The sequence below is a fragment of the Ammospiza nelsoni genome, chromosome 15 (assembly GCF_027579445.1).
Source record: "Ammospiza nelsoni isolate bAmmNel1 chromosome 15, bAmmNel1.pri, whole genome shotgun sequence".
NCBI lineage: Eukaryota > Metazoa > Chordata > Aves > Passeriformes > Passerellidae > Ammospiza > Ammospiza nelsoni.
The window spans coordinates 15,533,501-15,557,180 of record NC_080647.1 but is presented as its reverse complement, the minus strand read 5'-3'; the positions used below and the strand labels follow the sequence as shown (position 1 = coordinate 15,557,180).

The window sequence follows — 23,680 nt, the reverse complement described above, 5'->3', positions numbered from 1 at the left end:
TTGTCAGTGCCCAGCCTGAGAGGTAAAACACCAGCCATGGCAATGTTTCAGCACACATTTATTGCTGCTCATTGTTTCCCTGCAGTGGATCAGAACAAAGGTCCCTATTGCACATAGATTTTTATTTTTGGCATCCTTAAAAAAAAATTGCACAAGACTTCTTAACCACCTTCCCCTTGCCCCTATAGCTGACTGAACACACAAATGAGATTTTTCACCTACATGGATGTGGTGATACTTCCCAGACATGGTGGTGTGGGGCTTGTGAGTCAGTACAAACCCTGGGGTCAGCATGGCTTTTGTGTTTGCATACAGTGTGAGAGACACCCTAGACTGGAAAACATGCCTGGATGATCTTTGTAGACACTTTTCTACTGCATGCAACAGATAGTTGTGGCTGGATGTAATTTACCCATTGAAGAATCCCTCGGGGGTTTGGTCTGTGGGACTGGCTCAGCTGCTGCCCAGTTTCTCTGGCCAGGCAGGAACAATCCAAGCTGCACGGTGAGAATTCCAATACAGTGAGGTTTTACACCTATGGCTGCACAGGGTGAATGAGAAAACTCCAGCCTGGGAACATGGGGTGAGGCCTGCCTGGGGGTACTCATGCCACATTCATCATCTTCCCCATTTGTGAGAGGAACCCCTTGGGTGGAGGAGCTCTAAACTGGGAGAAGCTCCCTAAGACTTAGATTTCCTTGAAGCCTCATGGCCTCCAGGAAGGGTTTTGAGTTTTGTGCATTCCTGCCATGTCAGGAGCAATCTGTCTGTTCTGCCACATCCCTTGGGACTGCTGCAGGGAGGATCAGCTGGGTGCTACAGCAGGACTGTGCTTTCCCTTGCCCCGGGAGGGCAGGGAGCTGTGCTCTGAGCTATCCTGGGCTCTGCTGTAGCCACTGCCCTGCCCTGCAGTGTCACAAGAGGTGGCTCACCCCCAGGCAGCCTCTGCCCTGTGTTTGTTCCCCCAGGAGAGGAGCTGTGGGCACCCTGTGAGAATGTGAACCGAGACCATGTCCGTGGAGCAGCAGAGGGGAGTTGTGCTGGGCTGTGTGGGGCAGGGGAGGCTGAGGAGGTGTTTCCCAGTGGCTGCAGGATGGTTGATGGAAGGTGCCCTGTCAGTAGACCCAGGAGACAGGCACCCACTGTGGGGAGCTGCAGGCCTGCTCAAAGGCCTCCTGCAGCAGCTGCAGGCTCTCTTCCACACCGTTGTTGACCAGGGACAGGTCGAAGTAGTGCGCGTAGCGGCTGCGGATGCTCTCCGAGTCCTTGCGGAGCTGCTGCAGCGCCTCTGACTGCAAGGGACAGCACAGTGCTCAGCAGGGACCTTCACAGCACACCTGATAGCAAACACCCTCCCAACACCTCCCAAAACAGCTCCAGTGCTTGGGAAGTACCAGCACAGAGAATGCTTAGAGCTTGTCTGATGGGCCAGGAGCTGTTGTGTGGTCTCTGGGCTTGTGTCTGGGGCTTTTGCTGGGCTTTGTGTGGTGCTGGGAACATCAGGTTAGCTGCTGGTGTGAGGCCAGGCGTGCTGGCTCTCTGTTTACCTCTGAAATGCTCTGTGGCAGCTCCCAGGGAGAAGGTTGACAAGCAGCAGGCTGCTCAGTGCTCTGGTGGGCATTGTCACCAGCTCCAGGCTGCCATGGAGGTGGGATCCCTGCAGGATGCTCCCTTCCCACAGCCTGACCAGAACAGCACCAGCTGGCAGAGCTCTACCTGCCTCTGCACTGCTTTTGGCTGGGGTTTAGTGCTGCACTTCAATAGGAAAAGCAAAGCTGCCTCTTCCCTCCTGCCCAGCTTGTAGGGACAGCCCAGGGGTGCATGAGCAGCTCTGCCCCTGGCACTGAGGTCCAGACCATTTCCATGTATTTCCCTAATGGAGCATGAAAGACAGGCAGCTTCTGTGCCTGGGGAGGAGGGACAGCTTGGGGTGCAGTGCTCACTGAGCTCTGCTCTGTGCAAATTTAAATAGATCTAAAAGGGTACTATTAGATTATATTAATTATATCTATTATATAATTAAATATATTATTAATAGATGAAATAGACATATTAATAATCCCAAAGCAGACCAATCTTTATGTCCTTCCCTTCTTTTTTTGTTAGACCAGCTGGGTATATATCACAATACTGATACTTTTAGTGGCCAGCACTAAAAACATTACAGATGGCACAGTAATATTTGTAATGCCACACCCTCCCTCAGGGCACAGCAAGCTTCTCTCTTTAAGGTGTTCAGTTCAACACTGACAAACTTTAAATATAATTATTACCCTAGGGGCAAAAACAAAAAATTAAGATACTGCTTAGCTACCTTCATCTTGAGAGAGTTACTGAAAACATTCATCTATTCTTACAAAATTAATTTTCCTATATTGTGGATGGAGCCAGCAGCTGTTGGGGGTGGAGAGGGGAGGGAGGGCAAGCAGCAGCCTTTGCTCATGTGAGCTCTGCGGGGTCACACTAACTCTGCCGCATCCCTCTCCTCAGTGAGCCGAGCTGCAGGGTTATATTTAGTGCCTGGCAGCAGGGCTGGCCCTGCCCACTGCAGCAGGATGTGATTCCTCTCTGGATGGGTGACAGAATGGCCCTTTCTGTTCTGAGATCTTTTCCCCTCCCCAGCCTGCTGCATCAGGCAGTTAATGTTCCTCTAAATGCCTGCACAACACTTGCTCTGAAGGTTGCATAAATATACTATCTGTAGCCTGAGCTTTACAAACACAATAGGCTGGAAGAGGCGGCCTTGTTGCCATTGAATCCAGGAGGAGCAGCTCTGGGTTTTCTTGTTGGCCTCTCTTCCCTTCTCCCTGCCTGGCTGGGGTGTAGGGCAGGGTAAGCAGCATCCCTGCATCCAGGGGCTTCCTGGGAAGTGATACAGCTTGTGGCTGCCAGCCTGAGGCTTGGCACTGAATGAGTTAACTGCTATCAGTGCTGCTTTCATCCTCACGTTAAAGGGATCAGCATCCTAATGAGGCAAAGAATGAAAGCAGCTCTTGTTTGTGTGTCTATTTGCATAGCTGATGGCAGGGTAAAGCTCCTGCCCCACTGTGCTGGGACTGTGCTGTGGGATGAGTCTACAGCTGCAGGAATGGGCAGCTCAGGTCTGGGCTGACTTCAGCCAAGCAGACAGGAGTACAGTGGTGGTGTAGCAGGTGCTGCCATGGCCCAAGAAGGCCACGCAGAGGGGACAGGAGGGGACAGGGTGGCACTCACGTCCTCTGCCCGGTCTGTCGGGGCAATGAACACGATGAACGGGGAGAGCTCAGCCGTGCGCACGATCTTGAGGGTCTGTGGAGAGAGGGGTGCAGTCACCACAGTGTGGCCCTGCTCAGGCTGGGACTGTGCTGCAGTGGGGGCTAAAGGAGACATGTCCCCTCTCTGGGGACATGAGCTCACAGGGTGGACTCCTGGAAAAGGATCCCTGCACCCCATTGTCACAGCCAGGTGTGTGCTGGGACAGGAACACCCTCACTGTACCCATGCCTTGGGAATGGAAATGCCACCCAGGGCTGGCTGGCTTTTTCCTTTGGGAAGAGAGGGCAGGGACAGTGACAGCCAGCACCCAGGTAATGCCATCTGTGGCAGCCCCTGTCCACCCACCCCTTCCCCTGCTCCCTACCTGGGGCTCGATGTCCAAAATAGCGACTTTGTCCTGCTGGTGGATCTTGTGCACTGTTTCAAACTTGGTGCCAAACATGTTGCCCTGGTAGCTTCCAAACTCCAAGAACTCATTGGCTGAGATGTCCCGGGTCATCTCCTCGGTGGAGACAAAGTAATAGTCCTTCCCATCCACCTCATTCTTCTTCTGGGGGCGTGTGGTGTCTGGGGAGGGAGAGAGGAGGTGAGTGCTGGCCCCCAGAAGGAGGGGGGAGCAGAGTGGAGCAGGCATCAAGACTAAGCTGTACTAATCCCCTGCTAACTGGTTCTTGCTTTGGACCAGTCCCTCAGCCAGCTGGGGACAGGCACTGGATGAAAGAGTGAGGTGTCTGTGTGGGGGCAGCAGCCCTGCAGCCTCTGTGGGCAAAGGTGGCTCCATGTGGGGCTGCAGGCAGGGAGGCCTTGCATGTGGGGATCTGACTGCAGGGGCTTGGTGGTGCTGGAGGAACATCTCCCCACCTCCCACCTGCTGTCAGAAGGTCCTGGGTCAAAGAGGTGAGAGGAAATGCATCCTGTGCTGGTACTTACATGGGGGTGGGTACATGAACTTGTCTGGGTTGTTGCTGAGCAGAGCATTCTTGATGTGGCTACGGCCCACACCACTGGCCCCTGGAGAGAGAGAGAGATGGACACTGGAGCTGGGCTCAGAGCAGCCTGGTGGGGGATGCTGGGGCCCCTCCACAGGTCTGGGTCTGACAAAAAGTGCAGAGCTTGGCCTGGGCCCTGCCCAAGATGTGCTCTCTGGGCTGGCCTGTGGTGTCTTCCAGCCCTGGAAAAGGCTCTTTGTGCCCTGGGCATGCTCATCTCCAGCCCCAGCTGGAGACAGGACTGCTGCCTGCAGAGCAACCAGCCTGGCTGGACTGGCCCATGCCCATGGAATCCAGTGCTCAGTCCCCACAGAGTGGGAGTGCTTGCTTTGATGCAACTGCGGAGCTGCTTTTAATAGAGATTTTCCATCAAGATACTCAGGAGTTGCAAATGCCTGAATTAACTCTTCCCCAGCACTGCAGCAGATGCCAGACCATGCTTGCTGCATGGAGGGGGTCAGCCTATGGATGGGATGACTGCTGCAGACTGAAGAAATGCTCCCCAGACATTACTAGGTCTCGAAGGCCATGCTGCCCCAGCCCCTGTGCAGTCCTGGTTCCCCCTGGTTCCCACACACAGTCCCTGTGCTGCAGAGGATGCCTGGCACAGGACCTACCAATGAGCACCAGAGTCTTCCTCTTGAAGGCAGGCAGCCTCACCACCTCCTCGTAGGAAACAACATCCAGCTGGTCAAAAACTGGGGTGGAGGAGAAAGGAGACATGGAGGGGTCAGAACTGGCTTGGCCACACCAGCATGAGCCATGTTTGTGTGTCAGAGCAAAGCCAGGGGAAATGGACAGCAGTGGTCAGGACTGGGCTGGGAGCTCATCCACCCTTGAAAAAGAGCAAGCAGCATGTGAGGGGCAGAGTGGCAAAGAAGCCAGGGAAGCCATTGCTTTTGCTCAGTAATTCTGCTCAGGACAGTAGGACCTGGGAGCTGGGGTGGAGGCAGCAAGAAGCTGCAGGGAGGTTATTGCTGGGGGAGCTTTATATATCTGGGTGATTTACAGCCTTGTTTGTTGCTGGTTGGAGCTGCAGGCCGGGCCAGGAGCCAGCAGTCCCTGGGCACCCACCTTTGCCAGCTCTTGGCTCAGTTTAGCATGGGGTGCTGCTCCTGCCCACCAGGCACAGGCCTTGGCAGCTGTGGGAGCAGTTCAGGCTGCTCCTGACTGCTGAGCAGCAGCACTGCCACTGCCTCCCCCGTGGGGTTCAGCAGCCTGTGAGGTTTGGGGCTGGGGAGCCTGAGCTCACAGAGCCAGGAGTGCAAGGGATTGTCACCAGGGGAGCTCAGTGCTCAGTGCTGAGCCAGCCCTGGCCTCGTGCTCTACATGGGGACACAGCTGTGGCCACATGAGGAACATGAAGGCTGCAGAAGAGACTCTAAAAAAGCTGACAGCTGTGGGGTATCTGAGATTCCACTGCTGCCACAGTTGGGCTGTTTGGCTGACTCCTGAGGAGGACAGAGGCAGGGGCATGGCCAGGGCTGGGGCTGGGCCCACTGCCCTGCTCACACTTACTTGAGCTGTGCTTGGCCAGGTATTTATCTTTGCACTTCTTCTTCTTCCCGAAGGGGCTGCAGCTCGGGGACTCGCTCTGGCTGGGCTGGGAGACGCTCGCCACACGCCTGCCAAGAGAGCAGCACACCCCCATGGCCCAGCTGTCCCCCAAACCCTGGCACAGCAGCAGGACTGTCCCTCAGACATGCAAGAGAAACAGGCTGGCTGCTGGAACAGGCAAAGCTCACCCTGCAGCACATGAAAGGACATTTTCCTCCTTGTCCCAGCAGTGACACTGGTGTTACCCAACACAAACTCCTGACAGCACATGGTCACTGCTCCCTCCTCCACTCCCAAATCCAGCCCTTCTGGGCAAATGCAGGGACCTACCACTCCTGCAGCTCTGGAGAAGGGATGAGTCCTGCTGACTCAGTAGAGGAGCCCTCCACCCGGCCCTGCCACCAGTTGCTGTCGTCCTTGTTTATGATCTGAATCACATCTCCGATCTGAAACTTCAGCCCCGCCTCCTTGCAGGGGATCAGGTTGTCTTTCTTGGGGTCGTAGTCAAACTGTGCCCTCATGAACATCTGCAAAACAGAGAGGAGACCAGAGTCAGCCTGGCCATGCAACACATGAAGGGGACATTTTCCTGCTTGTCCCAGCAGTGACACTGGTGTTACCCAACACAAACTCCATACAGGGTGGCTGAGCTTGGCCCCCACACTGCACTCCCAGGCAGTGACTGCAGAGATGGCTCCAGGCACAAAGCCCCTGCTCATTTCCAGGCCCCACGAGGCTGTGTGGGGAGAAAGGAGATGCACAAAGCTTAGGGGGAAAGTCCTGGGCACGGAATTGTAGTGAGATGAGGTGGTGAGTGGATGAGGGCATTTTGGCCTGACTGGGAGCTGATGGCAGGGCTGCAGCCTCTAGGCACCCCCACACCCACAGGTGGTGTTCAAACCCTGCCATGGAGCTCCCTGCAGTGCCCTGGGTGCTGCACAGTGCTGCTGAGCTGGGCCAGCCACACAGGAGTCCCACCAACACGGCGCACAGCTGGGCTCTGCAGCGGGGTGAGCACAGAGGTGATGTTACAACAGGGAAGGCCATGGCTCAATCTCAGCTGCTCTGTGCTGCCTTTCCCCATAGCTGGGCAATCCCTGCATGGCACAAGGCCTCTGGGGAGCCAAGGCTGCAGTGCTGTATCTATTCTTGCCTTGCTCTGTCCTGGGCCCTTTTGCATCTTCCAAAACTCATCACAGCTGCAACTGGAAACAAGCTGCTGCTATGGCTTCCCAGGCCACTGTGTGCCCTCCTGAGGCTGGGGAAGCTCTAGGGACAAGAAGGTGTGAGAAAGTTTGTTTTCCCTGTCCCTTCTGCTTGCTCAGCTCCTTGGGAGGGAGTCCACAGCACCCACTCCCAGCAGGACCCTGTCAGACAGAGTGTAGGCAAAGCCAGGCAGAGTGCAGAGCATTAGGAGTGAAAAGCAGAGTTTAGGGAATGCTGAGCATGACCCTAGCAAGTTAGTAACCCGAGAAACACAGCATGTAGCAAGGGGGGGAAAAGTTTCACATGGGGTAATGCCTGTCCTGTCCTCAGATGTGATAGGCAGGGCCTGGAAACTCATCCTGCCCTGGTGGGACAGACCATGCTGCCCTTGTTCCACATTAAAGCCATTTCCCTCAGCTGTGCTGCTGCAGGCACAGAGCCATCAGGACACAAACATGGCTCCCCTTCCACTGCCAGAAAACACCATATGGATCAAGCTGTGGCATGAGGGGGTGACAAGAAAATGAAATTAGGCAAAACAATAGGAGTGGAATCTCCTTTCAGGATGAGGACTGCTGCTTGCTTTGAGAGCACTCTCTGGCACCAGGAAGCACAAACATGAAGGATACACAGCAGGCACTGCCCAGGCACCTGCCCAGAGCTCTCTGCTCCTGCAGCACTGGTGTCCCAAGCCAGGACATTTGGGAAAGACCCCTCCTACATCAGTTAGATGCCAGCTCCACACATCACCCACAGCTGTACAGGGCTCTGCCTGCCTGCTGCCAGCCCCTTTCTGGGGCCAGACAGCTGCTGAGCAAGCTCCAGCATGAGAAGTCTTGGTCTTTTAAAGTCAAAGGACTGCAGGAAATATGCTGGAGGGGTCCTCAAGAGCCTTGAATGCTCTGTGTTTCCTTTCATTAAGACATTCCCAAGCAGACCTGCTCCAGGAGACACTCAACCTTGTGAGCCCAGGCAGGGGAAAATCATGATGCCAGCATCTCCACCACCCTGCCTGCCAGGCACTGAGATAAAGGTGACCATGGGGATCCAAAGAGTCCAGTCTTGGTGGTGGTACTGCAACAAACCCAGACACAAGCAGCTGTGGCTCTGGGGAGCAGACAGCACCACTGCCCTGCACAGCAGGAGCAGTACAAGTGCTGCTGGGAAGGAGTTTGTCCCTGTGTCTTTCCCAGCCTCAGGTGAACCAGCAACTGCATTTTTTTCCTCTGGGGTAGATTTTCCCCTGGCACAGAGTTGGCCAACTGGAGCTGGCTGGGTCAGGACAGGGAGGGCAGACTGACAGCAGGGAAGGACAGACAGGGCCAGTGTTTAACAAACACACATGCAAAGCTGGTTGAGCAGGACTGGGGGCAGCATAAACTGAGGAAGAAACAGAGCCACCAACACCTGCCACCACGTTCAGAACTTCAGCTTCTCTGGGTAAAGAAGGATGTGTGCTCCCTCAGCCCATCCCAGCACCATCCAGCCCCCACCCTCTGCCTCTGAACTCCTCTCCCTGCCCTGCCTGTCCATGATAAGGGGCTGCACAAGGACAAGACAGGAACTCAGCTACAATGCCCTGAAGCCTTGGCAGAGAACACAGCTCTGCCCACTGCTCTATTTCAGCCCCAGCAGGACTTCAAAGGCAAAGCCCCGCAGGTGTCATCCCCTGGTGACACAGCACGGCCCCCCTACCCTGGCAGTGACAGCAGGTGCAAGGAACTGCCTTCCTGCCCCCACTGTTCCTTCCTCCCACGCTGTGCATGGCGCCATCCGCACTGATGTCACCCTCACTGGGGCTGCTGCACCCGGCCTTGGTGGCAGCAGGGACCACAGAGCAGGGGCTGCCCTGTCACACACAGCCATGGCTCTGGAGGAGACCCTCACGTGCTCCCTGCTGTGCACCTGCCACTGCTTTCCCATCCCCAAGCACCACTGGTGGCTCAGCCATGCCAGCCCTGTGTTCCTGCACACACTTTGGGTGAAAACACCCACACAGGCCCAGCATGTGGCTGTTTGCAGGGATGTAAGCACAGAACAGGTCCCTCCAGCAGCTCAGACAAGGCAGGCACCCCTTGCCCTGACACCCCTGGCTGAGCACAGCTCTGTCCCCAGCATGTCCTGCATGATTTGCTGTGTCCCACAGCCCTGTCCCAGCACTGCCCATGGTCCAGAGGCTGCACTTACCTGGAGAGCAGGGAGGCGGCTTTGCTGGTTGGGAATGACTTTTAATGACACCATCCCCTTGGTTTCTTTCTAGTGAACAAAGGGGAGAAAGAAGAGTTGGAGGAGGTGGTGTCTGGAGGCAGCTCAACAGCAGCAAGCTGTGCAGGGAGGTGCTGAGTGCCAGGGCCTGCAAAGGCAGGGCTCCTGGGCACCCCACCGTGCTGTGCTGCTGGGGGACACCACAGCCTGGTCAAAAACAGCTGTGCTTGGCTTTGCCATACTTGTGTCATTCCCATGGGGGACAAGGGTCTGGCTGTGGGCACTGCTAAGCACCACCAGAATGAACATGGAGATCTGCATCATCTCCTCTCTGGCTGCTCCAGAGAGGAGCCTGGGAGGAGAGGCTGACTCTTCCAGGTCCCCTCCATGGTGGCCCCTTGCTCTGGCCCTCCTGGTGACATCAGAGCACAGCACTCTCCTGCCTGCCACAGGCCACTGTTGCCTCACACATCACAACCCCCACATGGTCCTGTGGGACAACCAGTGTGGAGGCTTGGAGGGGCCTCCTGGGCCAACCACTCTTCTCAGGAGGCAAAACCAAAGACAAGCTCCTCCTTGGTCCTGCTGTCTGGAGCAGGGACACCCTGTGGCACTTTGGCAAGGCCAAGCCTCCTGCTTTAGGCTGCTGGTGGGGGCTCTCAGCAGCAGCACCACCTCCCTCCAACAAGGTGTCATGTGCTGGGGAGAGATCAGGATCAGCAATGTATGAACCCCAGGCAGCTCTGAGGCTCTGTCCAAAGCTGTCTCTGGCAAGGGCCTGACAGGATCAGCACGGCCTCAGCAGCAGGCAAATGGCACCAACATGACATGCACGTGTGGCTCAGGTCTGCAGGAGCTGCACAGCAGCCTTGGCAAACAGAGGTGGTTTCCAAGCCCCACACAGGATCAACACATGTCAGGGACCCACTCAACAGCCCTCAGTGCTGCCCCAGGAGGCCAGAAACAAGCAGCAAGCACAGGGGGCTGCGTGCAGGATGGTTTCTGCTACACCTCACTGCTGTATGTAGGCAGCTGTGTGAAGGCTCTGGTGTATGGGAGGGGGTGAATGCTCACAGCATGCAGGGCAAAGGGGTCCTTCCCAGGGAACAGCCCTGACACACACAGATACCTACCAGCATCTTCTGCAGCTGGTCAACTGTGTGGTTGCTCGCACTCTGCCCATTGATTTCTATGATTTCATCACCCACGTGCAGGGAGCCTGCCAGCAATGTGAAAAACATAAAAATGCAGAAAAAGGACAAGAGCTGCTCACCAAACCCAGTTCACACAGCTCCATCAGCCTCCAGGGCCAGGACACTGCAGTGTTTGCCTGGCAGTGCTTCGGGAAGCACACACGCCACCTCAGCACATGGCAGGAGAGCACAAGGGGAATGAATTCTTCCCTCTCCACCCAACACACACACCTAGCCAGTCCTAAGGTCATCAGGTTGCTTTCCACTGTGTGCAAAGTGCTCTGGACTGGTCAAAGCACCTGCATCAGCATTTCAAACACAGCCCCAAGTACCTCACCTGAAGCCAATCACAACCTCCTTACAGGGCCTTTAACACAAGCATTCCTCACTTTATGTGTTTTCAGTTTATACACCCAGGCAGATTACAGCCTCAGATATACTACTAAAAACCAGGCTCCAGTAATGTTATTGGAATGGCTCCTGTCTTATTTTGGCAGTGGTAAGCACAGACTTCCCACTTGGATCCAAGGATGGAAAAGCAGCCTCTTCTAAGCAGAGAACATCTCGTATCCACGCCTCCTTGGCAAGACCCAAAACCAGAAAATAGCACCTATTTATTTCTTTTGGCACCTTGTCTTGGTCTGCAGAGCCAATCTACAGGATGCCTGTCCCACCTGTGCACTTTAGGAATGGGAAGAGCCTCCCCCAAGGTCCCTGGGGTATGATCCATCTCTTCTTACAGTGACCCCATCACAAGACAGAGACAGATGATCTCCAGTTCCTTTTTGGGAGAGCCCTTCCCCCAGCCCTTTATTTATCCCTAAAGCCTCCAGTGTTTTAATATGACAACCATGCAGAGAGACCAGTGAGTCCCAAGCTCCTGACAGATCCCTAGGGGAGGAACAGGCACAGATGTCCATGTCACAGGGGGAAGCCAGCCGTGCTGAGGACCTGAATTACTGCTGCATGGGAAGAAACCACCTGCAGACGTGCACCCCATGCACCACTTCTCCAAAGGCCTCGTTACCTTGTCTGTGAATCATGCCCCCATGGAAGATCCTGGCCACCATGCAGCTCTGCTTGTCATTTTGCTTCAGCGTGATTCCCTGCAAGACAGGAAAATCCATGACTGCTCGCTGCAGGGGAGAGCTCTCCTGCCCTCACAAAGTCCTCTCCAGGCCCATATCCACAGTGGGCTGTGCAGTGGCTGGGGTGAAGACCCTGCTAGGCCAACTCAGGCTGCTGCAGCTCCTCTTGGCACAAGCACCACCACCCTTTGCAGGGCTCGCTTCGGCTCCCTGGGCAGAAGGCAGAGTCCAGCACCTTCTTCCCATGGCCGAGATCTCCAGTGACTGTTTCCCTCAAGCCAGGCTGCTGGCTCAGCTCAGGCTGCCCCTCCACCCCCGGGTGCCATGCAGCTTTGCGGCCTTGCCAGCTCTCACCATGGGCTCCTCGGTGACCTTCTCGAACTGCACGAGGCGGATCTTGCGCACCTCGCGGCCGCCGTGCGAGGGGCTGCCCAGGGTCGCTGAGCCGTTGGTGTAAATGTCCTCAGTCAGGGTGTGTGGGGACTGAGTCATGGCCTGTCGGGGCAAAACAGAGACCACTGTTTAGGGGCTCCACCTGGGAATGCTGATCCCTGCTCTGGGGCTCAGCTACTCAAACCTGAGTTACTTTGGAGTTGGTTAAGGTGCCTGCGGTGCAGGTGGTGCACACAGGAGGAGAAGACACTAAGGGCAAGAAGAGAAAAGGAGCAGAAGAACTTGAGCCTTGGAGATGTGGATGTGGGTTTAATCTGCAGTTTTCCAGGTGGGAAACACAAGAGGTAAGAAAAATTTGGAAAAGCCAGAGGTAGAAGAAGCCAAAAGAGTTCACAGCTGATCTTCTGAAGCAAAGAGTCACAAACACTCCTTGTGTGTCGCATCAGCACTTGGCTCACAGGTAGCTTGTTGCAGAGCATAAAGCCCAGGATTTCTCCATCATGTGAACAGAACAGTTTGGGACTCACCCCTGAGAACTGGAGCCAGGCTTTGCTCCAGCTTAGTTTGCAAGTTCAACCTTTCCTGACCTACATCAGTGGGCAACTGACACGGTGCAGTGCCAACATCCAGGCACTGAAGGCAGCGCTCCCAAGCCAGCCAGAAACATCCCATTCCCCTTCCAGCCCCATCTCCTTTCATGCTGGTTTGCACTGGAAAGCCAGGCTTTCAGTCCTGAGGAAATCTCTGTTCTTGGTTTCCAGCATGTGCTGGCACCAGGGCTGACAGAGAGTGCTTGGGGTCCCATACAAAGACCTGCAAATCCATCCTGCCCAGTGAGCTTCTCCCTCACAGCCCAAGAAAGCCTGACACAGTCCTGTTAAATCCCTCAGACACACTGGGCAATGTCTCCACACAGCTCACAAATGTGCCTGTTTGTCCCCAAGTGCAGTGGACTTTCCTCAAGCCTCTCCCAGATCAGTGCTAGCGCAGCAAAACCCAGATCAGCTTTGATCTGCAGCCTCTGCCCTGTTGGCACAAATTCCCACACCAGCTCAGGATGCAAAACAAACCCTCCTGGCTGTCCCACTCCACACCAGACTCCAGGCTTTGCTGCCCAGTTTGCAGCCTGCACCCTCCCTCCCAGCAGTGCCTGAGCTGAGAGCCACAGCCAGCAAAGCTGCAGGGACAGCCAGCAAACTCCTCATCAGCTTCAGTCCTGCATCAGTGATGTGGCAGGGCCCAGACAGGCAGAGCCAACACCTCTCCTCACACAGCCTGACTTGTCAACTGAGCACCAGGGCCAGAAGCTCCATGCAGGAGCTGGGAAATAGCAGCCTGAGCCCCTGCCCCAGCTCAGTCTCACCCACCCTGACCCCTGGCCAGGAGCACAGGAGAAGCTGCAGCCCCACAGTGCCAGGGGAGGAGGCAGATCTGGGCAGGCCAGTGAAGAGCACCTGCTCCTGGGCTGCAGCCATGGCACCAAACCACAATAATATGAGCTCTGGTAGGGATGTGCTGGAATGCTGCTGGCTGATCCAGCTCTGTGCAGTGGCAGAAAGCAGGGAGGGAGCCAAAGAAAGGGGCAGCAGAGTCAGGACTAACAAGGATAGCAGGAAAGGTGCTGGCAGAGAGGGACAGAGCAGGCACGGTCACTGTCACAGCCCCCAGAAAGGCCAGGGAGAGAAGGGCTCAGGGAGCTGTGTGCCCATCATGCAGTGATTTATTTTTAAGCCAACTACTTCCAGAAGTGCCAACCAACCTCCTCCTCAAAAGGGAACCACGTGGGCTCCAGCTGCCATTGGCTTAAACACGGAGAAGGCGGCTGAATCCCAGCCCAGAACAGCAGCCAGGCCATGGACTTGCAGGGTGGAAGGAAGAAAAGTTGTATCCATCCCCCAAGCCTGGCTTGCCAGCCCAACAGGAACGATGCTACCACAGCATGTGCAGAACACAGGAACAGATCCAGCAGTGTGTGTGCCTAGAGCTGTCCCACAGCTCTCTGCCAGCTGTCCCCTGTGCCAGACCAGCAGGTGCAAGCAGGAGTAGGAGGACAAGGACCTTCTCCAGCCCAACCTGAGGCCAAAGTGCCCACGAGGTGCTTGGAGTCAGCACAGATCATACTTATCTTGGTCATGCCTTGGGAAAGGGTTAGACCATGCAGCTCCTGGCTTCAAACCTCTAGGCTCAGCAGAGCCCAGTGACCCAGGACTGCACAGTCTGCTCCAGGGACTGGGAGTTCCCATCCTCACCATCCCCATCAGCTGAGCCTCCTGGCCTCGACCTTTGCTTTTTGCTGAGAGCTGGAGAAAACACCCAGCCCTCCATGCTGACACAGCACCAGTGTCACCCTGGTGACTCCTGGAGAACAAGGTCTGTCACCAGAGACTGGCTGCTGTGCCTGGGGATGGCCACCAGTCCCTTGATGGCAACTCTGAATGCACAAGGGTCCTCCAAAACCAGAGCCATGCTGGGATGGTGTGGCTTTTTTGCTGATGGCACTGGGCAGCCAGTGGGTGGCGATGGGAGGATGGCTGGTTCATGAGGACAGCCAGAACCCTTGGGGTGGCAGACTCAGCCCTGATGCTGGCACCCAGAAACAGGAGATGTGTGTGGCTCTCATGCCCCGTGCCCATGAGCTGGCTGGCTGGATTGCCTTGCACTCTGCTGGCAGCTGCCACGCTCAGGGCTGGCTTGGCCCAGCGTAGTCTGTGACCTCAAGAGCCTTTCAAGTCACGCTGGTGACTGGCCAGACTCTGCTCCTTGTGCACTGCTCCACAGGAAACATCTGCGAGCGCTGCTGAGAGCCAGCTCGTGGCCATCAGTCACTGCCAGCTGTGCACAGCCCCAGCTGTGTCACTGCCAGGCCCGTGCTGGGGCAGATGTGGGGCAAGGAGGTTGGGGGCTGAGCTGTGCAACAGGGCTGTCCAGCATCCCTGTGTGCCTTGCAGCTGGGTGACAGGGGTACAAATCCTCCTGCACAAATCCTGCACTGGCAATGCACACAAGAGCCACCAGCTCTGTGGGTCAGAGGTGCCCCACAACCCCTTGTCTGCATTTCCTACAAGATTTCTGCCCCATATCCCAGGGCAGAGGGAATGTACCAGCTCCTTGGGCAGGGTTTACAAACAGGGAATGTGGTGAGGATCCCAGGACTTGGCATCCTGTTCCCCAGTGGGGTCAGCACTGCTTGCCAGGGCTGCTGCTGCTGCTGTGCTGGCTCCACCAGGCTGGGCAAATCAAACATTAACTGGGCAGCTTGTTTGCAGGAGGCTGAAGCAGCACTTAAGGAAAGCAGCACTACAGAGCAAAGGGCACATTCAGAGATTTGGTTCCTGGGCTCTCCTTGCTGCTCCAGCCAGGAGACTTCAGTACCAGGCAGCCTTGGAAAAACAGGTCTGCCTGGTCAGTATGTGGAGAAAACAACTGCTGGATTTGCCAAGCAGGCCCCCAAAGCACAGCAGCTTGGATGCAAGAATGAATCCTGGAGCCAGGTTTCTCTGGGATTGCCCTCTTGGTTGGCAGGAAGACACACTATTCTCACACTGTGAGGAACAAAATCCCAGCTCCCTCCATGAATCATGACCCCTCACATTATAATCACCATGGGTTCATGCAGGGAGGCTGGGGCACTGCTTGGTGCAGAGATGTCCTGACCCAGCAATATCTCCTGCCACCCTCCAGTCCTTCCAGCCTTGCCTCCCTCCCCATCCAGGATCTGTCTATCTCAGTCTTGTACAGCTTAAAAAACACAGCAATGTGTAAAAAAAATGCAAAGTAGCAAAAAAAAATGAGCTTGGGAGCTGCTTTAAGGCTGCTTCAGCAGGCTGGGGAGCTACAGCCACGTAGACATTTAGAAGTAATTCTTTCTGCCAGGGGCTACTGACTTCTCAAGTCTGCCTGCACAGCCACAGGAACAATCTCACCTAAAACCCCTTCTAGCAATATGATTGAAGTTTAAAAACAAGAATCAAACCAGCAAACATTTAAACCAAAAAGGATTACATTGCTGACATCAGGAAAAAGCCCAGCAACACCAACAGGTCTCTGTGGGAAGGGGAAAAGAGAAATAGGAAGGATACAAAATGGTCGTGGCAGCCAGAAGGTGCTGCCAGCTCTGTGCCCTCACACTGACTCCAGATTACAGAGTGCTGCAATGGAGATGGGCCAGATTTTCAAGGGAGCACAGTCAGTTTTGCTGAGGCACCACCTTCCCACCAGAAAAGGCTGATGCAGCCTTCCAGATGTGTTTGTGAAGCTGGTAACCTCCAAGGGACAGCCACTGAAACCACAACACTGACAGAAGGAGGAGCTGCCCTGCCACTCCATCCCAGCTTCCAGAACAAGCCCTGCAAAACAGCTCTTTCCCTGTAGCTGTGACACACAGCCACACAGCAAAATACTTTATTTGGGATTAAAAAGTTGGAACCAGCCCTCCCCACTTTGTTTGTCAAAGCCAGAAGTTTTAGCTCAGCTTTCAACTGAGTTTTACCTGTGGTTGATTCAGGATTTGCTCCCTGTAGCCTCAGTCTGCCTTGGAGCTGCTGCCAGCTGGATGCTGAGAGCTGCTGCCCAGAGGCAAGTGCAGTGCTCCCTCTGCACCCTCAAATCAGCTCTCCCCAGAAGTACCCTCCTTTTCTCCACCAAACTCCCAAAGGTCACATTTGCTGCCCATTTTACAGCTGGGGAACTGAGTCACAGGTGATAAAAGGACAAGCCCAAGGTCATCTTGCCAGGTGCAACAGCTGGAAATAAAGCCCACACCTTTTTGGTAAATCTCTACTTGTCAGTCAGGAGATATGGCAAAGATATGCAGGCACGTGGTGAGGCTCAAGAGGAGAGGCCTGGGGCTGTTTTCTAGCAATAACATGGCTTCCACTTGCCATGATTTGCATGCCCTGCCACCACGTGAGGAACACAGCACAGCACTTCCCAGCACATGGCTCTGCCAGACAAAATGCAGAAGAGAAACCTCCCAGTCACCCCGTTTGACTCCAGAGCAGGAGCAGCCAGGCAGACCCAGCACCCTTCCCAAGAAGGGACATTGCTGCTGGGTGAGGTCCCGGTGTCCCATGGAGGGGCCACAGCCACCCTGGGCCATCTCTGCATACCCATGACACAGAGACAGCAATCTCAGGACACTGCTGGAAGCCAGCACTACAGAGCTCCTTTTAAAAGGCCTCATGCAGATCTCCGTTCACCATCTCTCCCTTTATCCCTACTGAAATAAATACACCACAACACCAGGAAGCTGCAGGGCAGCTCCTACACTTTCCATGCTCTGCTGCTATTGGCAATTTATCCTTGCTCTGTCTGCAGCCAGACAGGCCCTCTGCCTGGATCTCTCAGTCATTGCCTGGTCCAGACACTTTGCTTTAATTATATTTTTCCTACTGTTTTTCTCAAAGCATCCTGTCAGGGTCGAACCATGAGAAGCAGATGAGCCACTGGTGTGAGACAGATCTAATCAGACCTCTTTTTCATGTTTAAGTGTCCAACACGATGGGCAAGGACAGCACTTCAGGGAAATTTCCTCCCTGCCCTCTCTCAGAGGCTCCCCACAGTTGCAAGGACTCCTTAGCCCAGGCACATTACACCACGGCATCACCAAGGATGCGTTTTCAAAGCTGGGAGAAAAGCACCAGCTGTTTAACACTGGCAACTGCCGACCCTCTCCTGGCTGCACCCAAGCCGCCCCAAACAACACTGAGTGAGGAAGGAGCCCACCGAGCAGAACCGAGAGGGCTGGTGCAGCCTGCCCTCCTCTTGCTGGAGGTGCGGTGCATGCGGCCATGGGCTCACTCCCTATCCCGGGCAGGTGTGAGAGGGGCTGCGTGCATCCTCCTTCCCTGGGCAGAGACCCCCGCCCTCCTGCAGCCCATGCCGTGGACCGGGAGGTTGCTCAGCAGCTGAATCAGCTCATGTGACAGGCAGTTCCAGTTCAGACCAGCTACAACTTTGCAGCAAAACAAGCACAATCTCTTCCGCGGCAGGATGCTGGAGCCTTGCTCGCCTGCACCCAGCTCTTTGCCCTGCCGGCAGTGCTGGGTGACCATTCCCCGGAGGCACCCGCGTCCCCAGCGAGCACCGCTGCTCCCGGGCTGCTGGGGCCCGCAGCTGGATGGGCAGCGCGGGGCCCCTGCCTGTGGGACCCTGCTTCTCTCCGTGTGCGGGAGGGACGGGATGGAGCGGCATCCCCGGGAGCCGTGCCGGGCCCGAGCCGGGCGCAGAGCGCTGGGCTAAGGGCCCGCAGGGCAGCGGGGCACGCCGGGCTCCCTGCCGGGGCTCGGCGGGGATGGGGCCGGGAGCGGGGCGCAGGCGGAGCCGCGGGGTCTGGGCGCGCACCGGGCCGCTCACCTCGGGCTTGGGCCGGTTCTGCAGGAGGTGCTCCAGGTAGAGGTCGGAGAGCGCCGTCCTCATGCTGCCGCCGCCGTCGCTGCGCCCCGACTTGAGCGTCATCCCGGCGGCAGCTGCGGCCGGCCCCGCTGGCCCCGGCAGCGCTGAGCGGCCCGGCCCGGCTGCGGCGGCGCCGCGGGCTCCCCACGCTCCGCCCGAGTGCGGCGGGGGCCGGGCGGAGCCAGGCGGCGGGGGCGGACCGGGGACGCGCCGGGGGCTCGGTGGGGCCGCCCGGCGGCAGCGGGGCCCAGCAGCCGGGGCCCAGCAGCCGGCGCTGAGAGAGCGGCGCTGGGAGGGCGGCACTGGGCGGCCCCGCTGCGCTCGGCCTCGCCTCGCCTCGCTCAGCGCGGGGGCTTCTCCCGTGGGAGCGTCCCCAGCGCCTCAGGGCTGGGCCAGCCCCTGGCCCCTGCCTGGCCCTGGTCGTGCCCAGGCATTCCGGTCACAGAGTGCACCCAAACGGACCCGCGAGGGTCATCGAGGCCAGCTCCGGGCCCTGCACAGGACACCCCACAGTCCCACCCCGTGCCCCAGAGCACTGCCCAAAGGCTCCGTGAGCTCTGTCAGAGCTGCTGTGAGCGCTGCCCTGGGAGCTGTTCCAGTGCCCCAGCACCCTCTGGGGGAAGAACCTGTCCCTAATACACAGCTAAACCTTCCCTGACACAACTTCAGCCATTCCCTCGGACCTGTGATGGGTCAGCACAGAGGGGGATCACGGTCTGCCCCTCCTCATCAGTAAGTTGTATCTGCAATGAGCTCTGTGCTCAATCTCTTCTCCAGGCTGGACAGACCAAGTGACCTCACCTGTTCCACACAAAGCTTCTTCTCAAGGCCCCTCACCGTCTTCATTTCCCTCATTTGGATACTCTGAGCAGGAACCCAGCAAGGACAGGGGGAGCGCCTCTCCAAAGTGGCACTGGCTGGCGCATGGCTGGCTCTCACAAACCAGTGGTCATCCCTGGGCTCTGACAGTGTGCAAAGCTCCAGGGTACCTCCAGGGTACCTTTCTCTGCACTCTAGCAAGTCCAGCCCTCTTCTTCCTTCAGCTGTTCTGGGTCTTCCACCTTCTTCACCTTGCATGGGTGGGATGGCAAATCCCTGTATTTGTGAGTCACGCATGGTGCAAAGGGCTTCTGTCAAACCATTTCTGCCCTTGCTGTGTAGGTCTTACTGATGAGAAGGTCAAAGTGAAGTCTGAGCTTTATTTGGGGATGGAAGGTTAATTCTGCTGTATTATTCCTTAAGAAAACACTGAAAGGGTTTTCCACAATTTTCCACACCATCACTGGGATCTTGGAGGTTTAGAGGTTGCCTTGGACCAGACTCCCACAGTGCTGCTAGATGAGTTCTCCAGGCTGAGTTGGCCTAAAGTTACCATAAGAAATACAAGGAGAGGAGTGCAAACTCCTAGAGAAAGGAAACAGGAAAAAGGGGAGGGGAAGCGGGGGTGGGTAGCAGAGAGGGGACAGGACAGGATGCGGGGAAAGAAAGAAGGAAAATCCATCTCGTTCTGATGGCAAGTTTCTCCTGCCTCGTGGGAACAAAACTGTTCCTGACTGGGCTATGAGAAAGCCCAGACTGCTGTGAGATGCTGGGAAAAGGAGGTGTGGGAGCTGCAGGCACTGACGTGACTGGCTCCAGCAAACTGCTCTAGCACTACCAGGAGCAAAGAGTCCCAAAGCACAGCCTGCACTGGGAGTGCTCTTCCCAACAATCCCATTCCATGGCAGCTGTTGTGCACTTCTGTGGAATCACTTGCTGGAGTCCTGCATTGTCCAGATGTAGCTCCCCTTCTTGTCCTATCTTCACACTGCCCATCTGGGCCCTGGGCTTTGTTGAAGGAATTACCCCACCTGCCAGGATTTATGCCATTATTAACAGGGCTTGGGCCTGCTTGAAGAAGAAAAATTGCCCATCCATTGAGTAAATGGGTTGTTTATCTATCTGACATGTAGAGCAGCTTGAGCTGGGTACCCCCAAAGAGGAACCCCAATCAAAGAAATCCTTGGGCAATTAAATCCTTACAATGTAAGTTCCCCAGCCCTCACATGACTGCTCTGACCACTAGTAATATTAGGATCTGGGGTATTCCTGTTCTTTATTGGGTCCCCCTCACTGTCTCTGGGTGGACTGTTCCTGCTCTTATCTCTAAGACTGCTGTGTCAGCTGACCTCATGATGGTAGCAGCCTTCCCTGCTTCCTTATCTTCCAGCTCAAACCAGCTCTGGGGCCCCCTCTTAACTTGGTAAAAGTTCAGCCTATCTGGGTGGAAATTCACAACTGGTGGTGTAAGGCTTCATCAAATTTTGCTCCTGATGGTGAGCAAGTTCTGTGTACCAAGCACATAACAGGGTTGTAGTGTTAGTAGGAGATCAGGACAGTCAATACCAGGAGCAGAAAACACCTAGGTGGGCCATGTTTTGCAGCTGAACCTGGTGGACCATGTGGCCCAGACTTTGCCTGCAGGGTTCACTGGACGGCCTGATTAGGATGAGAAAATAGTGGACTAGAAAAGTCAAAGGATGCCTGGCTGCCTTTGGCCCCAGCAGATGTGCCCACCAGGCTGGAGAATGCTGCTGGGAGCCTCATCTTCCCATCCCTGCCCAGCTGACCAAGAAGGCTCTGCAGAACACTCCTTACCCAGCAGCTGAAACAGCCAGCAAGGAGGAGGGGGAGGTGGACACACACTGGGGTTGGTGGCACATGGCTTTGAGATGTGCTGGAGGCAGGACCCCTTGGTGCAGGGCTTCTCTTGCACTCACGGGCTAGAAACAGGCTGGTAGGAACGTGGAGTAGGAGGCAAGAGATACAGAGAGCAGAGACATGCCTTGAAGTTAATCATTGAATGTGTAGTAGGAGGGAGAAATGTGACAAGAGGTACCTGACAGACAGAAAAACGATGTCTAAGTGTGTTCATTCCCTCTTGGTTGCATATGGGAAAACTGAGGTGGAGGAGGTGGTGAGCAGCTTGGTCGTAGCTCCATGGCTGAGCTTGGATTTAAGCTGTGATTAAATCTGCTGTGCTCCCCATTGGCCATGGTCCCTGCTCAGGTGCTCTCTTCAGACTGATACTGCCTGTTTCTGTTGTGTGCTGGCAACTTTTTCAGAGGATGGTGCCCACCTGAGCAGCTGCAATAGCTGCAAACACTCCCCACATCTGATCTCGTGGGGGAGCACACCAAGAGCCCTCCAGCCAGCGTGAGGGAAGGGAGATTCAGAAACCTCCCTGGCCCATGGCTTACGGCTGTGGCTCAGCATTGAAACCACACACACTTTGGCTGGCCAACTAATCTCTGCTTGAGCTGTAATAGAAAGAGACAGCCAGGATGTATTTTGCCTTCCTGGAGACACCAGAAAGCTGTGTGGGCACCAGATCACCCAGCCCAGGCAAGCCTGGCAGCTGAACCATGAAAGACAAAAGATCCCTGGGGTGCAGGAGGATCCAGCCAGGCAGCCCATGCTGCAGCAGGGCTCTGTGACACAACCTTTGCAGGGCTGTGACTAGGCAGGATATCTCCTGGCTGAAAGGCAGAGGGCTTCATGCTGGTCAAGCCCTTTCCCTGCACAGAAACGTCTGTGGCTGGGGGAGGATGTGATGCATTTCAGATCTGCGTCGTGCTGGGAGGAAACAGCGTCTGGTCTCCGTTCCTCACAAGATAAATGTCAGGACATGCTTCCAGTAATGGATGCCAGAACTTGGCAGGCTCAGACACATCTGTCTGCCTGCCCACTACTGCTCTTTCTCAGCACAGTCCCTTCCCTGCTGCCTGGCTGGCTGGAGAAAATCCTGGAGCTGCTCAGGGCTGGTGGGTGAAAGCTGCTGGGACACCTGCAGAGATTTCAGCTGTGCTTCCTATTTGGAAATAATCCAGAGTGGGCTCTGGTGCACAGATTTTTTGCTCTGGGCTAACCCTGTGTCACTAGACAAATGTGCCAGAACATGGCAGCCTCTTTCTGGAGGGAAGATGAGCCTGAGCATCCAGTGGTAGAGACCCTGAAGGGTATTTATACCCATGGAGTTGCCTTGGAGCTGAGGAAGGATGCCTTGAGAAGGGCCTGAGGTGGCAGGTGTTGTCCTCCCAAGCTGAGGGCTACTCTGCCTCAAGCAGGGGTGTTCCCTTTGAGAATCTCATGGCTCCTATCCCTCTCTGCAGGCCAGTGCTTTCCAGGCAGCCTCTCCTCACCTCTGTGCCTAGTTATGGCCAGAATGCAATTGAGCCAAAGGGTGATTGCATCTCCTGCTTGGGCTGTAATGTAATCACTGCCAGGGCCACAGCAAAGGCTCCCTGTGCAGCAGTGTGGAATGTGCCTGAGGCTTTTTCAAGCTGTTATTTGAAACACCAGTTTCTGACCTCCCCTGGGGGTGGGTTCCCAGACAGGTCACACCACTGGGGTGGTCAGCAGCACGTGTCCCTGCTTCCTCCAGACACAGGCCATGGAGGGGACATCTCTGCGCACCACACAGCCCAGTGCAGTGATGGAGGCAGGAGCTGGGTGCCTGAAAGCAGCCACCCCTCTCACAACCACCCTGCTCATGGCACAGCCCTGGTGTCCTCATCACCACAGCTGTCCCCTGCGCTGTGGCACAGCTGTTCTCAGGTGACAGCAGAGACTGCCCAGCTCTGGTGGGGCACGCTGGAATTTCACAAGGCAATCACTGGATGTTGCTGGGCTGCTGCAGCCATCGTGCCTATCCCACTGTGGCAGCACCCAGCTGACTCCTGCCATTCTTCAAAGCCCCTCACAACCCTGCTTTCCCTGCCACACCAGCTGACTCCTGCCATTCTCCAAAGCCCCTCACAACCCTGCTTTCCCTGCCACACCAGCTGCCAGTGGCTTTGTGGGGCGACCCAGCTCCCCCATCACAGATGGAGGACTCACTGCCCTGGGGGTGGGATGGCACAGGTTCTGGCAAGCTGCTGGAGGAGAAGTGCCAACAAGGCAAACTTGCCCAACAAGGATGACCCCCATGCCTTCCCCACAGCCTTCCAGGTGCTCCCCACCCTTGTGAGGTGGCTGTTGCTCTGGAAGGTCCCCACTCCACGAGAGGAATGAGGCAGGATCCAGTGTCACCCTGCTCATCATCATTCCTGGGAGGGGAAACCTCTGCCACTGTGTACGGTGGGTGCCAGGGAGGGGGAAAGCCACAGGTGTCAGGAAGGTGGCTCTGGCCCATGGCACACCTTGCTGGGGGTCATGTCAAGGTGGCAGCTCATCCACCAGGGTCCCTGGGAGCCACAGAGCTCCTGTGGAGAGCAAGGATAGCTTGCTCAAGGCAGCAACAGAAAGAGGGGTGATGGCACCCAGCCACAGCAGCAGCAGCACTGTGGAAAGGAGACAAAGGGAAGTGCAGGGCCAAAGCCCAGTGCTGAGTCAGGCTGAGCAAGAGCTGCCTCCCTCCAGC

At 56.0% G+C, this 23,680-nt stretch overlaps 1 protein-coding gene across 1 annotated transcript; it reads right to left on the bottom strand.

The window, feature by feature from the left end:
- Positions 1 to 41: 41 nt before the first annotated feature.
- MPP1 (MAGUK p55 scaffold protein 1) lies at positions 42 to 18,438 on the bottom strand. Its single transcript, XM_059482704.1, has 12 exons — positions 18,241 to 18,438; positions 11,848 to 11,988; positions 11,433 to 11,511; positions 10,346 to 10,431; positions 9,195 to 9,263; positions 6,132 to 6,328; positions 5,763 to 5,869; positions 4,862 to 4,942; positions 4,186 to 4,266; positions 3,620 to 3,822; positions 3,214 to 3,288; positions 42 to 1,292 (listed from the first exon to the last, which is right to left on the bottom strand). The coding sequence occupies exons 1-12, from the start codon at positions 18,340 to 18,342 to the stop codon at positions 1,116 to 1,118; spliced, it is 1,398 nt and encodes a 465-aa protein (XP_059338687.1). The 5' UTR covers positions 18,343 to 18,438; the 3' UTR covers positions 42 to 1,115.
- Between the last annotated feature and the right edge of the window lie 5,242 nt (positions 18,439 to 23,680).